We start from the raw sequence: 15671 nt of genomic DNA, 5'->3' as shown, positions 1-15671 counted from the left end.
TTGATAATGAATATTAATAACAGGATACAAAAGAGAAACAGGTTCCTTGTTCTCGATCTCAGTTGACTTCAAATCTCAAATTACATGTAGTTGAAGATAACACTAACCGATATAATGCAATGATAGTTAAAATAACTGGAATAGAAGTCAGAAAATCTCTCAGTTTAATGGTTCAAACCCCAGTACAACACACTGTGGGAAGATCAGTCTGCCTTTGTCTAATTTTTGGTGATTCCAAAGGTGACATACATTTCCCTTAGTCAATCTACATCAGCAGCCACTTCATTGGTCTTACGTGCTTTGAGTTTTGCTATCAGCCCCAGGGACTGCCATCATCTTTAACCAGAAAGCCTCCATCCTATGGTGGATCAAACAGTAGAACCCCCCAACATTTTGTGTGTAACGTAAGTTTAGTAAAGAGAAGAAACAACAGAGTATAACTTAAAAATAAAGTGAGAGCACAAATTTGACATCTGTCATTAAATTGTCCCAAATTTTCTAGCCATACCCAATTGCAGAGTTTCTTCTTAGCATTTCCGTTCTCTCTGGGAGAAATCATTCCAACAAAACATAATTTAAAAACAAATCTTGATATATAACAAGCCTCTGGCTCCAGACTTTGTCACAGCAATTTCTTCCTTTTTCTTCACATTTCACCCAGTCTTCTTTTTTGAAGACTCTCCACTTCCTAGTTCATAAATAAAATAATTTTCTTTTATTTTTACATTATTTTCTCTTTGTGCTGTTCTAAGAATGTTAAAAAGTGTCTTGAGAAAAAGTCAAACATGATATTAAAGTATAAATTAGAAATTTATTTTTGGTGTTTTTTCAGGTTTTCAGGAATGTCACAAAAATTTTAATTTTAGCTATCTTAAGAGGAGAGCTTTGATTGAAATACACTAAAACTTTATTATTAAACAAAGCATTTATTTTTAGTTCCATAATTTGATATTATGTGTATTTATGGTAGTAGTGATGTAGAAAAATATGGCAGCAAGTTCTGGGAAGGAAGAAAGAGAAGGACAGGGAGAAACAATTGGTTACTGAAAGGAGATATTGTGAGTGAAAAAAAAAAAGATGAAAAGGAAAATACATAATCACAATAGCCATGAACATATGACATAGAGACAGAGAAGAAAAGATAGAAAACAAAAGGAAACGAGAAAGAAGGAAAATAGAGATCGGGACTCATATTTAGGTATCTTGACCCAGTGGGCTTTCATTATAGGCTTTTGAAATATTATTAATTGAGGTATGATATGAATAATAATAGTTCTTTCCACTTACTTTTATTTAACCAGGATGAGATTTCACTTTAGATGAGAGGTACTCAAACTTTTTGGTCTTAGGATAATTTCATTCACTTGAAAATGATTAAGGACCCCCAAAGAGCTTAGATTATACAGGTTGTTTCTATTGTTATGTGCCATGTTATAAATTACAACTAACATTTCATAAAACTGAACTAGTTTATAAAAATTTATAATAAATATTAATTTAAAATATATGTGAATTTTTAAATCTATAATTTCCAAAACAAAAAATAAATGACAATGACATTATTTTACATATTTTTAAATCTTCAAAGATATCTAGCTTAAAAGACAGTTGAGGGGCCGGTCCCGTGGCCTAGAGGTTAAATTTGGCACACTCCACTTCAGCGGCCTGGTTCAGTTCCCAGGCATGGACCTACACCATTAGTCAGTGGCCATACTGTGGTGCGACCCACATACAAATTAGAGGAAGATTGGCAACAGACGTTAGCTCAGGGAAAATCTTCTTCAGCAAAAACAAAACAAACCAAAAAGACAGAACTGTCTATCTACTTCTCTATTCAATATGCTGCGGGATGTTGTTTTGGTTGAGTATATAAATAAAGTCCAGTTTCATAGAGATATGAAGTTGGAAAAGAGAGAACATCATTAACCCTGTGAAAGGGTTTCTCAGACTCCTAGGGGTTATTTGACTATACTTTGAGAACCACTGCCCTAGACAGAATAAGGATGATTCAGTTCTGTAATGTTGAGAGAGTAAGGAACTGTGTTGTCTGCCAGCACAGGGCTTCCAGTCTCCGGGAAGCCAGGCCCCTGGCCTATCAGCTGTTTGTAGTTCGGCAGAATCAGCCCAGCAGTATGCAGGCCTCATCTCAGGGTTGTGTTGGGGTGCAAACATATTCGTCATGGGAGCTGGATGAAATCCAGTCCAGGCCGGAATCCAGCCAGTGGATTTGTTCATGTTACCATAACAAATCCAGTATAAAGAACCAACCAGTGATATGTTGAAATTCAATAACGTAGTCAGAAGCTGCCCTAAACTGTGCACCTCCTTCAAATTTTTTCTTAGGTCAGATAATTATGTAGACCTAACCCTAACCCCCACATCTTTCTTTATTTGAACAGATGTCATACTAGGTCTACTCATTCTATACTTTTGTAATGATAAAATTGATTATTTGAACTAAAATACAAAACTTTTGTGTTAATCTGTTACCTTTCATCTTTCTAGGTTTGGTCCATCATTCCAGCCTGTCAGGATTACCCTAAATCTTGCTTCTGACACCCAGTCTACTAGCCTTTGCCTTTAGATTTATATCATCTCACATATGTTGTGAAAAGAAGTGTATAGTTTAAAATAAAGTATAAACCAATTGATGCCATGAAAAAGTGTAGTATTATAAGGGTTATTATAATTATTAACATTATTAATGTAAATAGAGATGATCTGGGTCAGGCCATGGAAAAAGTGTCTTTCATTCAGGATATGGCCCATCCTCCCTTTTCAGAACTTTTCTCCCTGGCTGAAGCATCTATTGCATCATTAAGGGCTATAAAAACTGATAGAAGCTAATGGAGTTTTAAGAAGAGAGTCCAGGAATCGAGAAACATTCAAGGTACAGTCACTAAATGGAAAATTTCAGCCAGGAAGAAGAGAGATATAATGGGGCAGGAGAATATTGTTCATGCCTTCCAATGATGCAGCTGACTAGTGTAGGGGAGGAAAAATCTCTTCCTCTACCTGTCTTAGGTTCTCATGCTGGAGGTCTGTAAATTGGACTGACAAAGAACAGATTAACAAGAGAAAGCACACAAACTTATTTAAAATAAGTTTTACATGACACTGGAGACTTCCTAAAGAATTGAAGATCAGAAGAAGTAGTTAAGCCTGAGAATTTTTATGGTAGGTGTGATAAAGAGCATAAGGTCATGGAAAATGTGATAAGACAAAAGAGTATGAGCTAAGAATAGTATCCTGAGGGGCTTAGCAAGGACTGTTTGTTCTGATTCCTCTTGGTGTCCCTCCATCGTCAGAGATAAGGATGCTCTTTTCCTCCGGGTATAGAGAGGGTGTCTTTCACAAGAGGGTCTTATGGCCAGCTTCAAGGGAGCCTAGGAGGTCAGAGTCCCTCCTGTACCTACTGTTTCTCAAATTCCTTTAGCTTAAAATATTCAAAATGCCAAAGAGCCATATTTTGGAGCAGCATGTCATGAACCCTGTCACTAGCCTTTGACCTAGTCTACAAAGAGAATTAAAAAATTCTTAGAAATAAGAAGGAGATTCATCAAATAAAGGAAAATACTTAGCAAATATGCAATAACATAGCAACACTTAAATCCTAGGTGTTTTATGCTTTGGGAATATTCATCTAAACCTACTAAAGGAAAACCTTCAGCCCAGAAGCTATGTTGTCCATTAGTTACTAAAATGATGAAATGCCAGAAAATGCTTTCACTGTTGGATCAGGATGTCACGACAGACTAAATTCTTATTATGGCAAATAAAAAGAATATAAATTCTGATATAGACTAGATATTAATGTCTATCATAGCTCCCATGACAAATAATAAACATTCTAAAATCTGAGCACTTTGGTACTCTTTCTGATTACCATCAACCATTCACACATAAAAGAGAATTCAATAATTGTCTTCATTAATTATTGTGCTCTAAGAATGGAGCTAAAGAGAAAGATATATTTGTGTATGTTAGTACATGTATTCAGGGCATCAACAGTATTTCATTTACCTAAGGAGATGAGATTTATCTTAACTGATAAAATATTTGAAAAATGATTGGTGAAAATGTCTATTTTCCTTCTTTGTTTCATTGAGTACAAAATAAACTGTCAGCATAGAGCAAATAAGCAATAACTGGTATTACCAAGTTTTAATATCCACCACTTCTTTTTGTGTCCCATCAATCATCCTTGAAAATCACTTAGTGAAGATGAATAGAATTTTTAATGTCCTGGGAAGCACCATTTCTTTCTTTTAGCAGTGGGTTTATGGGGAGAGGAAGAGAAAAGGAAGTGAAGGAGAGCATTCCATGGAAAGGGAACCCTCAGGAAAAGGAAACAGCAAGGATTGCTCTCTTATCCAACCCCCTAGTTTAGTGCCATTCCCACAACCAAATGGTTCCATTTTCTAATCTATCCCTCAAACCCCAAATCTCAACCCCTCCCTTCTCAATCATCCTCATCCTATATCCACACGTCTAGTAACATGGAAACACCTCAGGCCTTCAATCTATGTTTTATGAGTAAATGAACAAATTAAATTACATTATCATATTACCTGTATATCTTTGAACTGTGATGATTCTGTTCCAAGAAAATCGTTGATGGAGAAAATCCAAATTTGTAGGCTTAGGGTTGGCATATGCCTAAATTCCTGAGCTTCATGCATCTTGAAGTAAATATGTTGATTTATGCTTTTGATGTAGAAGGCACCAAACGACCCGTGTTGAATTCCTCTGTCTAAATGTTAATTTTATGGATTTTAGAACCTGTAGTACCCCTAGAGAAAACAGGAGAGAACCCTATTCATGTTAGAAATGCATTAATTAGAAGAAAGGAATGGTGGCATTAACATGGAAATTAGGATTCCTCTCACCTAATTTTGAATTCAGCATTGTTTTCAGTCTATGCAACAGTTCCACCTCTTCAGCACTCAAAACTGCAAAGAGAAATAAGGAAGACTCTTTGTATATCTTTGCCAAAATTCATGAAGACCCTACTAGACCACTATTGTTAGTGTTTCTCTATTATCTTGACTTTGGAAGGGTCCTATCATTCTGTTTAGGGGCATTCCAGGTTGGTGGCCCCTTCATCTCAATCAAGTTACTCAGGAGGGTGGCATGCCCTCTTTGGGAAATATCCCATGCTAGGGCTTCTCATGAGGCTGTTTCTGACCTTTGAGGCAATGCATTTTGGAAAATGTTTGTAAATGTGAGTTACAGTGGAAAAATAAAACTATTAACCATTTTCACTTGAGTTTAACTGTAAATCAAGAGATGATAATCTGAAAGAGGCAAGACAAGCAAATATCTTGGAAAAGAACATTCCAGTCAGGGGTAACAGCATCAGCAAAGGCTCTTCCTTGAGATGGATTGTGGCTTAAAAGGTTTTGAAAAACTCCTAGGAAGAGAGTGTGGCTGGAACAGAATGACTAAATAGAAGACGCAAGTACAAGAGAGATAACAGAACCAGACCCTAAGTGGATGAAGAACTAATGATGATGGTGACAATGAGATGAAGACAGAGGTATTGCAGAATGCTTAACCTGGATGCAGCTTTAAGTTGTCTTTCCTTCCTCTTGTCACTGTGCAGACAAGAAAATTGACACAAAGAGTTTAAGTAATTTTGTCAGGGTTCCACAACAAACCAAGAGAGGAATGAGGTTAAATCTTAGTGATCAGATTCCCATTTCATCTTTCCCATTCCACTGACAGGCCATCAAGTTCCAAAGGAAAAGAAATTATTTGCCAACCTCTATCTCTGTGGTTATTAGATTATACCATTCTCCAAAGTGTTTCTGCTTGGTGTTTTCCATAAGTATCAAATTCTTTAGAGCTGGTGGGAGATAGGGAGAGTAATAATGAAGTAGTGTGATTTTACGCAGCATTTTAATCCTTTTAAAAAGTTTTGTAGACAATGACTTCTTTCTTTCCATAATTTTTCTTTTCCGTAACTGACAGTTTCTGCCTCTGGCCAAATACCACTGACATTCCAAGGAGGGTGATACATAATGTTGTCAGATTTTTCATATCGGTAAATTTGATGGCTTAATATTGAATTATGCAAAGCAAGAAGCAGTTGATTTAAACTTAACTTTAAAAGGAAATAGTAAATTATTGGGATACCTGAATAATAAAATGGAAATTTAAATAAAAACATATGCATAAAAAAGAGGAGTCCAATCATAATGCGTTTGCTTAAAAAAAAGATTGTATTTAATCTCTCACCACTACTTCTGTAAGAACATTTAAGATGCAATTGCCCATTATTTATTGTATGTATTTAATGAATATTTTATAAAGTCCTGGCAAGTGCTACATTTATATAACATATGTTAATGGTATGACCACTAATAAAGGCAAAGAGTCTTTAATATAAAATCCATCAGGCACTTCCTGATGGTATCTGCAGCTGAATATTAAGTAAATGTTCATTTCTAAAAGGTAAAAAATTATTCTTGTTTCTAACCAGGGTCATCCACAAACTGTAATAATTTTGGAAGTCAAAAAGACCAGGGCTATTTGAGTCCACCAAATATTCTGTATTTTCATTCCTAATTACTTTTAGTAAGGTTACAATGGATTACTCAACTTTCCTAATCTTTAAATGTCTTCTCTACTTGTACGCATTCTGTACTTTCTTTATATCCATGAAGCCGGGGAAAGACAAACTGACATAAGAGAAGCATTTATGTGCACAGAGTGTGACAAACCTCCTATCACTATTTCTTATCCAGGACTTTTCATGATGACCACAAAGTTGACCTGAAGAAAACACTTCACCCATCACTTTACACATATTCCTAGCTATAGAATTAATTTTTAAATTTATAAAATTTATACAGATTTCTCTCATGTAGATTGCTGTAACTTACAAAATTTAAACAAGTGTGGCTTCTTGTAATAATTCCTGGAAGTATTCAGCAAAAATTAAAGGATACTTTATTTAGAAAAATTTAGAAGTATCACTTATAGAAATAAGTATGGAAGAGAGTAGCATTAAGACCGAAGTTGGTTTTTCAGATAATGATTTCTCTTTTTGGAGGGAGGAGGATGACATTTTATTTTCTTTCATTTGACATTTTCATATTTCCTTGCATGTGCTAGAGGCTGCTATGTGTTCACCAAAACCCATTTCCTTTTCTTCTTGACACACACCTCAGCCCCATAGCTGTTAGATGGAACCAAGTAACTGTGCCTGATTAAAAAAAAAAAAAACATAGATATAGTAATATACAACATTTTGGGGACTTTTTCCTAAAAATTTTCTTGCACAATATTCCATGAATTCACTCTCTTCACTCTTCTGCCATTTTGTTGCAAAGAATGCAGTAAGAAAGCTAACAAAACATATACAAAATCTATATGAAGAAAAATATAAAACTCTGATGTATGAAATCAAAGAAGAAATAAATAAATGGAGAGATATTCCATGTTCATGGGTAAGAATACTCAATGTTTTAAAGATGTCAGATCTTCCCAACTTAATCTATACATTCAATGCAATCTCAATCAAAATCCCAGCAAGTTATCATATGGATATAGACAAACTGATTGGAAAGTTTACAGTGAGAGGCAAATGACCTAGAATTGTTAACCTAATGTTGAAGGAGAAGAACATAGTTGGAAGACTGATGCTACCTGACTTCAAGACTTACTATAATGCTACAGTAACCAAGATAGTGTGATTGGTGAAAGAATAAACAAATAGATCAATGGAACGAAACAGAGAGCTCAGAAATAGAGCCCCACAAATGTAGGCAACTAATCTTTGACAAAGGAGTTGAGACAATACCGTGGAATACAGATAGTCTCTTTAACAAATGGTACTGAAACAACTGGACATATACATGAAAAAGGTGAATCTTGATACAGACATTATACAGGTCACAAAACTTAATTCAAAATGGATGGTAGACCTAAATGTAAAATGCAAACTTATAAAACACCTAGAAGATAACATAGGAGAAAACCTAGAGGACCTTGGGTATGGTGATGCCTTTTTAGATACAACACCAAAAGCAACATCTATGAAAAAAATAACTAATAAGCTGAATGTCATTAAAATTAAAAATTTCTACTCTGCCAAAGACAATATCAAGAGAATTAGAAGATAAGCCACAGACTAGGAGAAACCATTTCCAAAAGATATATCTGACAAAAGACTGTTATCCAAAATATATGAAGAACTCATAAAACTCAACAATAAGAAAAAAAAAAAAACACAATTTAAAAATGAGCCAAGGACCTTAACAGACACCTCACTGAAGAAAATATACAAATGGCAAATAAGCATATAAAAAGATGCTCCACACCGTATGTCATCAGGGAAATGCAAATTAAAAAAACAATGCGATACTACTACACACCTATTAGAATACCCAAAATCCAGAACACTGATGACTGCAAATGCTGGCAAGGATGTGCAGCTAAAGTTCAAATGAACTTTAGAAGATAGCTTTATGGTTTCTTACAAAACTAAACATACCTATTATAAATATATCCAGGCTTTACCCAAAGAAGTTGAAAATTTATATCCACACAAAAACCTGCACATGGATATTTATAACAGGTCTCTTCATAACTGCCAAAACTTGGAAGCAACCAAGATGTCCTTCAGTAAGTGAGAGGGTAAGTAAACTGGTACATCTAGACAGTGCAATATTATTTAGTGCTACAAAGAAATGAGCTGTCAAGTCATGAAAAGACATGGGGGAATGTAAGAGCAGGTAAATATGAATAAATTTAACTTGCCTATTGAAAGAAAACAATTTTCAAATTGTCTCAAACAAAATTCAACATCATGTAATATACAGTAGACACACCCAAATACAATGATTTAAAATGTTAAAAGCAAAAGAATGGGCAAAGATAAACCAAGCCAATTAAAACAAAAATAAAGCAGTGATTAAAATCTTGACATCAGACAAAAAAGAAAAAAAATAATTAAATGAGATGAAGAAAGAAACTTTTAAATAATACAAGCAGCAAACCATAATTAAATTACTACAGTTAAAAATACTTACACACTAAATAACACAACACCAAATATATGCACCAAATATAGATAACACAACAGTTATCTATAATGGGTGAGTTTATACATCATTCTCAATACAAGACAGAGCAGTGGACAAAATATAAATAAGAATATAAAAGAGTTAAAATATAATCAATAAAGACCTTATTGATGCACATATCAATATGAAAACCATTAAAATTAATTATATATTAAGAGACCAAAAATTGTAAGTTACATAAAGATATCAGAAATAATGCTCTCTGATCAAAAGACAGTAAAACTGAAATTAAAAATAAAATAAGAAGCTATAAGTCTCTTCCAGCTGGAAATTGAAAAGAGCTTTCAATTTATCAACTTGTAAGTGAAAGGAAAAATACAAATAGAAATTATAAATTTCTGAAAAATAATATCAGAACATACAGGGGATATATAAAGCAGAGATCAGAGGACAGTTTGTATCTAAAAAACTTTTACCAACAAAAATTAAAAGAATGAAAATAAATGAACTGAGTTAACAAAAAGTAAACCAAAAGAAACACAACTAGGGAAATCATAAAGGCAGAAGCAGTAAGGAAAAGAAAAGAAAATCAATGGATAGTAATAACAATAGCAGTAGTGGTAATCATAATGAAATCAAAATTAAAATTCTTTGAACTTAAACAAAATAGACAAACTACTAGCTAATTTAAGCAAATAAAAAATGGCAACAGCAAACATAAAAAATATAAGGAGGAAATAACTAGAGAAAAAATGAAAATTTAAAACATCATGTGATAAGCCTGTATACTTCTTTGAAAATAAGATTGAAAACCTAGATGGATAAGTTCTTCAGATAGTAAAATTCCTAAAATTGTCTCCAGTAGAGTTATAAAACTTAGACAAACATGCACAGAATAAACAGAGAGAAGTATCAAGCAACTACCTCTATTAAAAAGGCAAATGGCCCAGATGGTTTCACAGGTGATTCTACCAAAGCTTTAAAGACCATATAGTTCCAAAGCTATGGAAATTATCTCAGAGCATAGAAAATAAATGAAAATCTCCTAAATTATTCTATAATGGAAACACAAGATTGATACCTAATCCTGATAAAGATAACCTAAAAAAGAAAACTGTAGACAAATATTACTTATGGATAATAATATGAAAATCCTAAATAACGTATTAGCAGACCCTAATACCTCAATAAAAAGTAAGACATCATGACCAAATATATTCCAATCCTGGAATGCAAGGTTGGCTCAATATTAGGATGTCTATTAATATGTCACCATATTAGTGATTCACAGTAGAAGAATAATGTGATTATCTCCAGTATACTAAAAATGCCTTTGAAAAAGTACAACTCTTGTTTCTTATTAAAGGTTTCAAGAAAGCAGAAATGAATAGCTACTTTCATAATATAATGAAATATGTAAATATATCACAATACTAACACCAGTGTCTCACTGGGGAAAAAAAAGTTATTTCCACTAAGGTCAAGAAAAGTCAATGTTGATCACTATCTGCACTACTATTTAATATTTTACTGAATGAGTTAACCAATGAATATACACAAAATAAATTAATTATAAAATAAAAATTGAAAAGTAATTCTATTTGTAGATGATATGATAGAAACTCCTAAAATATCATGATAAAACAACTAAATAATAAAATGATTTAGCAAGGCAGAAGACTTTAAAATTACATCTAAAATCAATAGTCTTTCAGAAAACAAATGATAACTATCCTAGTGGTTCACTTTGATATAGAGATTCAGTTATCTAATACCAGTATTAACCTGATTCATACACACAGTTTTACTTTGATCAAGGGCTATAAGATATTTCATGAGATTAAATCAATTCTTGTGCTTGCCTCCCGTCATGTCATTCCTTCCTCAGCATTCTTATTCCTGGCTAATATCTGTGGCCTCCTGATGAGTTCAGTGATCCAGTCTCTGAGATAAGAACTGCTAAATGTGCTTTGGCAATGATTATGACTGAGTGAATCTCTGAATACAGTAAGTCCATCCTTGTATTATCCAAAAGCTCAGTACTTTGCACAACACTTCTTAAGTATTTCAAATATATAAATACAAAAAGACTCACCTATTACCAAAAGATGGCAACTTCTAGTAAACTTTGAAAAATGGTGTGAATCTGTTAACATAGCAGATTTTCTAAAGCATGTGGAAAAGTTATCTTGGCCTCAAGTAAGATTGCTCCTCTTCAAAATTTTCCAAGGTGATTCTTGTTAGTTTTTACAGAATGGCAAATCCACAGCCAGGGTGAGTTCTAGGATAATATTTGTGAAAAATATTTCTAGTACTATCCTTCCCTGGTTTCTTATGTCTTTCCTGAATATACTGAGTATAGGTTGGCCACCCTTGCTAGGTGAGTTTTCTCAACTTCATCCATTGAACTGGTTCACATTCAAGAGTAAGGAACTTTCTATACTACTCCTCAAGGGAATACTTTCTTTTTAAAGATATATATGCAGTAAGATATAAATATCTCAGCTGAATTTTAGGAATTCCTGAGAGGTAGATTTCACATTGAGGTTCTCAGATGCTCTCAAATCTGTTCACGGATGTCCTCTTTTTAAGAAAAAGGTTGATTTCTGACATATGTAGGTAATTTCTAGGACAAATGTTTTTACTTGAGAGCTATTGATTCCTACTTATCTTTCAATTTTGTGCACATATGTGTATGTGAATGTGTATTTTGGGAAAGAGGAATAGACCCTCATTTTCATTACATTCTTAAAAACCAATGAATTAAGATATTACAGATTCAATGCAATTGTAATCTCTGAAAAGAGAGAAGGAGCTGGATTGAGTTTCTCACAGAATGACTCTTGGAAAAGAAAAACAGAATCCTCAAATCTTTAGGATATAAACCCATACATGGTAAAATGAATACAATTTAGTATTCAGTCCAATTGATAGGTATTTATCAGATTGCTTATTTCCAACATTGAATTTGATAGATATTTAGGAGAGAGTTTTCAAACATTCTTTGTTTTACATATCATCTCTGCAAAGGGAAACGGCTCTTAGATGTTCCATCAGGCATCCACTTTGTAAAACACAAAAGAAAGTTTTACAGATCAATCTTTCTAAAATTATCTTTTGAAGTTCTAGAACAAAGCTCAGCTGGCTTTCTCTTCTGTGGTTCCGTCTCAGTGGTAGGTCAGAAGATTTGAGAATTGAAGGGCTTGTTCAATATAATAAGCAGCAGGTTTCCATTAAAGCACAAACTCCATCATCTAAATATATGCTAGGAGTTCTTATAAACAAGTGTAACACGTAAATCCTTGACTGATTCATTTATTTCAGATAGTCCTCTGTGATTCTCAAGTCTAATATCAAATACATCTATCAGTTCTTAAAATGCTTATATATTTTTCCTTAAATTTGTTCCAAACTTCTTCAGCCATCAAAATTATTTCGTAAGTTTATGGTAATTAACTTAGTCTGTAATTATACCCAGTGTTTCCTAAGGCTTCTTGGTAGCTTCCATGACTATCATGTACTGGCATCTGGTAAATGAAGAGTTTAAATGTGTTGATTGAATGGTATGACACTTGAGTGGAGATGTGGAACATTATTAACATTGCTAAAGAAAAACAGGGCTGAACAGTAATTAAAGAGGTGAGAATAGATTTTATTCAGGAACTATTGCAAAAGGGAAAAGAAAGCTCAATATACAACTAAGCTCAATTCCAAGTTCAGGAATAACAAACGGAAATTTATAGCCAAGGAGCAAGGTGAGGGTCAGTGGATGGAAAATCACTAAAACGTTAGGGAGAATTCTGGTTAAACAGACTGAATAGAATTCTTGCTGAAGGCAGGCCAGGGTACCAGATAGCACATGAAGGATGATGGAGAATGAGGAGTTTGATCAAATATCAAGGATGATCACATATACAGTGTGAGGAATTCTCTTTAAACTGACTTCTTAGCAGAATTCTTTCTAAAAAGTGGCAATTGAGAGATGAACATGGAAGCATAAAAGTCAAGGCCTAGTTTAGAGGAGTGCTCAGAAGGGCCTGACTGAAGTTTCATTAAGGACAGTCTCTGTCAGTATGTTATCAAAATGAAGGAGAAGGTGAAGACCATTCTAAGCCATAGGATATAGGCATGGTCATGGATGGAAAGTACTTCAGTAAGTCTGAGGACATAGAATAGCTGTTTGGACAGTGATGAAAGCCGAGGCTGAAAAGGTATGATGGGCGTAAGAAACACACATATGCTAACATATCGTGTTAATAACTATGGTCTTTACCCTAATAGCTGCTAACATATGAATGAATGATATGATTGTTTTTAAAACGATGATTCTGGTACCATTGTGAAAGTTCTAATGGGAGGGAAAGAAAATAGCTACAGAGAAATCAGTTTTGAGTCTATTGCAATAGAGATTTTTAAGAGAGAGATAAGACTCTGGACCACAGTAATATCAGAAAAAATTGAGTCATATATGAAACATATTTTGGAGGTGAAAATGAAAATTCAAGGTAGTCATGGTGACCAGACAAAGGATATGAAAGGGGAAGTGTCCAAAGACATTCTCAAGATTTTAGTCTAAATAATTGACTATCACAAGATGGATGGCAAGGTTCTTAATCACATTAGTGAATAGACATATATCTCTTTGCTTTGAGTAGGGTGGAGTGGGAATTTTAGTTTCAAATTTTAAGTTTTAAATTTATTGAGTCTGGGCTATCTTTGAAATTTAGTTGATTGATTAGCCAAGCCAACTTTTCACCATGAGGTCACGCCTCTGATCTCTGTGCTCTACTTCAGAGTCAACCAGCCAGGGATTAAGAGATAGAGGAGACTGCTATTTTAAAATTCATGAAAAACATTTTCCAAATTCTCCTTGATATCCACTTAGTAAACATGTTGCTTTGGCTTGTTTACCTGAAATATTCTAACTCCTAAGGCTATCTGTAAGGAATGTTGATTTGCATTTCAAAAATTCACCCTAAACTGTCAAATTGAATAATACTTTCCTTTGGAGACTTCCTTTGTCAATGCAAAGACAGGAGGTAAACACTGTTAAAGTGTAAACATAAATTCTCTTTCACTGGGTCAGGTTCCATTTCTTTGCATTTCTCAGCAGGGTTAGGATAATGCCTTGTACAAGTTTGTTGAATTTAACAGCCTTCCATGCTCTGAACATTTGCTGATGGGTGTATACACTTTTAAAGGGAAGCAGAGCCAGAAGTAAAGTGGAAACAACAAATTTTATTCAGGAAGGATTGCAATAGGGGGAAAAGGACTTCATTATAGAACTGCACTCAATTCCAAGTACATCAAGGAAAGGTGAGGAGTTACAGGCAAGGAGAAAGGGTGGGCATTGGTGGACAGAAAGTTATGAAGAGGAGACATCAAGAGTAGGTGGATTCTTGCTAAACAGATTTAGCTGGATTCTTGCTGGAAGCACAAGACCAAGGTGGTGAGATATCAAGTGTGGGGGATGAGGAATTTGATCTGATAATGAGAGTGATCAGATGTCAAGGGTAGGAGAATCTCACTAAACAGACATAGCAGGATTCTTGCTATAGCTGAGCTATCCAGGCCAAGCCAAGACAGGGGCCAAGGTCAAGGCTTGGTTGAGAAGAGGACTCAGAAGAGCCTGACTAAAGTTTGGTCAAGGAAAGAGTCTTTGTCACACATACACACACACACACACACACACACACGAAAAAAAGGAAAAGACTTTTATATACTAATTTTTCCCCTTAGTTTGTTCCTTTACTTCAGAGTTCCCTTCTCCTAATAATGGAAATTTAAATGAGGAAACTCTATAATAGAGACAATACAAATGTTTTACAAAAGTATAGATTTGAAAAAAATGTGGAGAATTTAGAGGAGATATCAAAAAAAGTAATGAAAATTAATAAAAGGTTCTAAATAACATGGATTAGGCAAAATAAAAGTGACAAATAATTTTAACTACGAAAAGCTGACTAAGGATAAAAACTCACAGAATCATCTGCCTTATTACCAATAGAGACCTGAGAGATTCTCTCTTTATTTTAAATACAAAGAAGTTAAGTTCCAGAGAATGTGCAGGACCTTTAATGAAAAGATCTTTACAATACCAACTGTTTAGCCAGAGCAATTCAAGAAGGATCCTACAGTTAGCTGACACTCTCATTGTGTCGAGAGCCTCCTTATTTTTACTCCAACTCATTTTTTATTGAAACACACTTAAAATTTGGACATATTTATTCCAGAGAAGTATCTGGCATTGTTTTTCACTCTAGATACAGTTTTTCCTTCTAGAACTTTCTCTTATTATCATCATTTGTGGTTCATATTGTGTAATTAAATAAGTCACTCACAGAAATAAGTCATTCGCTAGAATCTATTAAAAGACTGATGAACTTACATTGGATGATAACTTGTTAATGAATTGGTGAATGTTTATTAAATTAAAATTCTTTCTTTTTCTTCAGCAATGACAATGCAGTTTATTAGTCATCAGTTCCCTGATTATCATGACCCTACTATTGGTGAGTAAGAGCTTCTTTTCTCCTTTAGCCCAAATAATGACATTGTAAATAAGTGGTTTAGAAATATTGTTGGTGTCTGTTGAGAATGAGAAATGTATTTTACACTATGACTTAACACAAACAGATA

The 15671-nt window shown here is 34.0% G+C and overlaps 1 protein-coding gene across 2 annotated transcripts in view; it reads left to right on the top strand.

Annotated features, from left to right (window-relative positions):
- RIT2 (Ras like without CAAX 2) overlaps positions 1-15671 on the top strand; it is a 346858-nt gene that overhangs the window by 56796 nt on the left and 274391 nt on the right. For both annotated transcript variants that reach the window (XM_070627577.1, XM_070627578.1), the window contains exon 2: positions 15488-15544. In XM_070627577.1, coding sequence (XP_070483678.1) covers positions 15488-15544 — 57 coding nt within the window. The remainder of the gene's footprint in view (positions 1-15487; positions 15545-15671) is intronic.

The sequence above is a fragment of the Equus przewalskii genome, chromosome 7, assembly GCF_037783145.1.
Source record: "Equus przewalskii isolate Varuska chromosome 7, EquPr2, whole genome shotgun sequence".
NCBI classification, from domain to species: Eukaryota; Metazoa; Chordata; class Mammalia; order Perissodactyla; family Equidae; genus Equus; species Equus przewalskii.
Note: the sequence above shows the minus strand (reverse complement) of the source record. Positions and strands in the feature narration are given on the sequence as shown.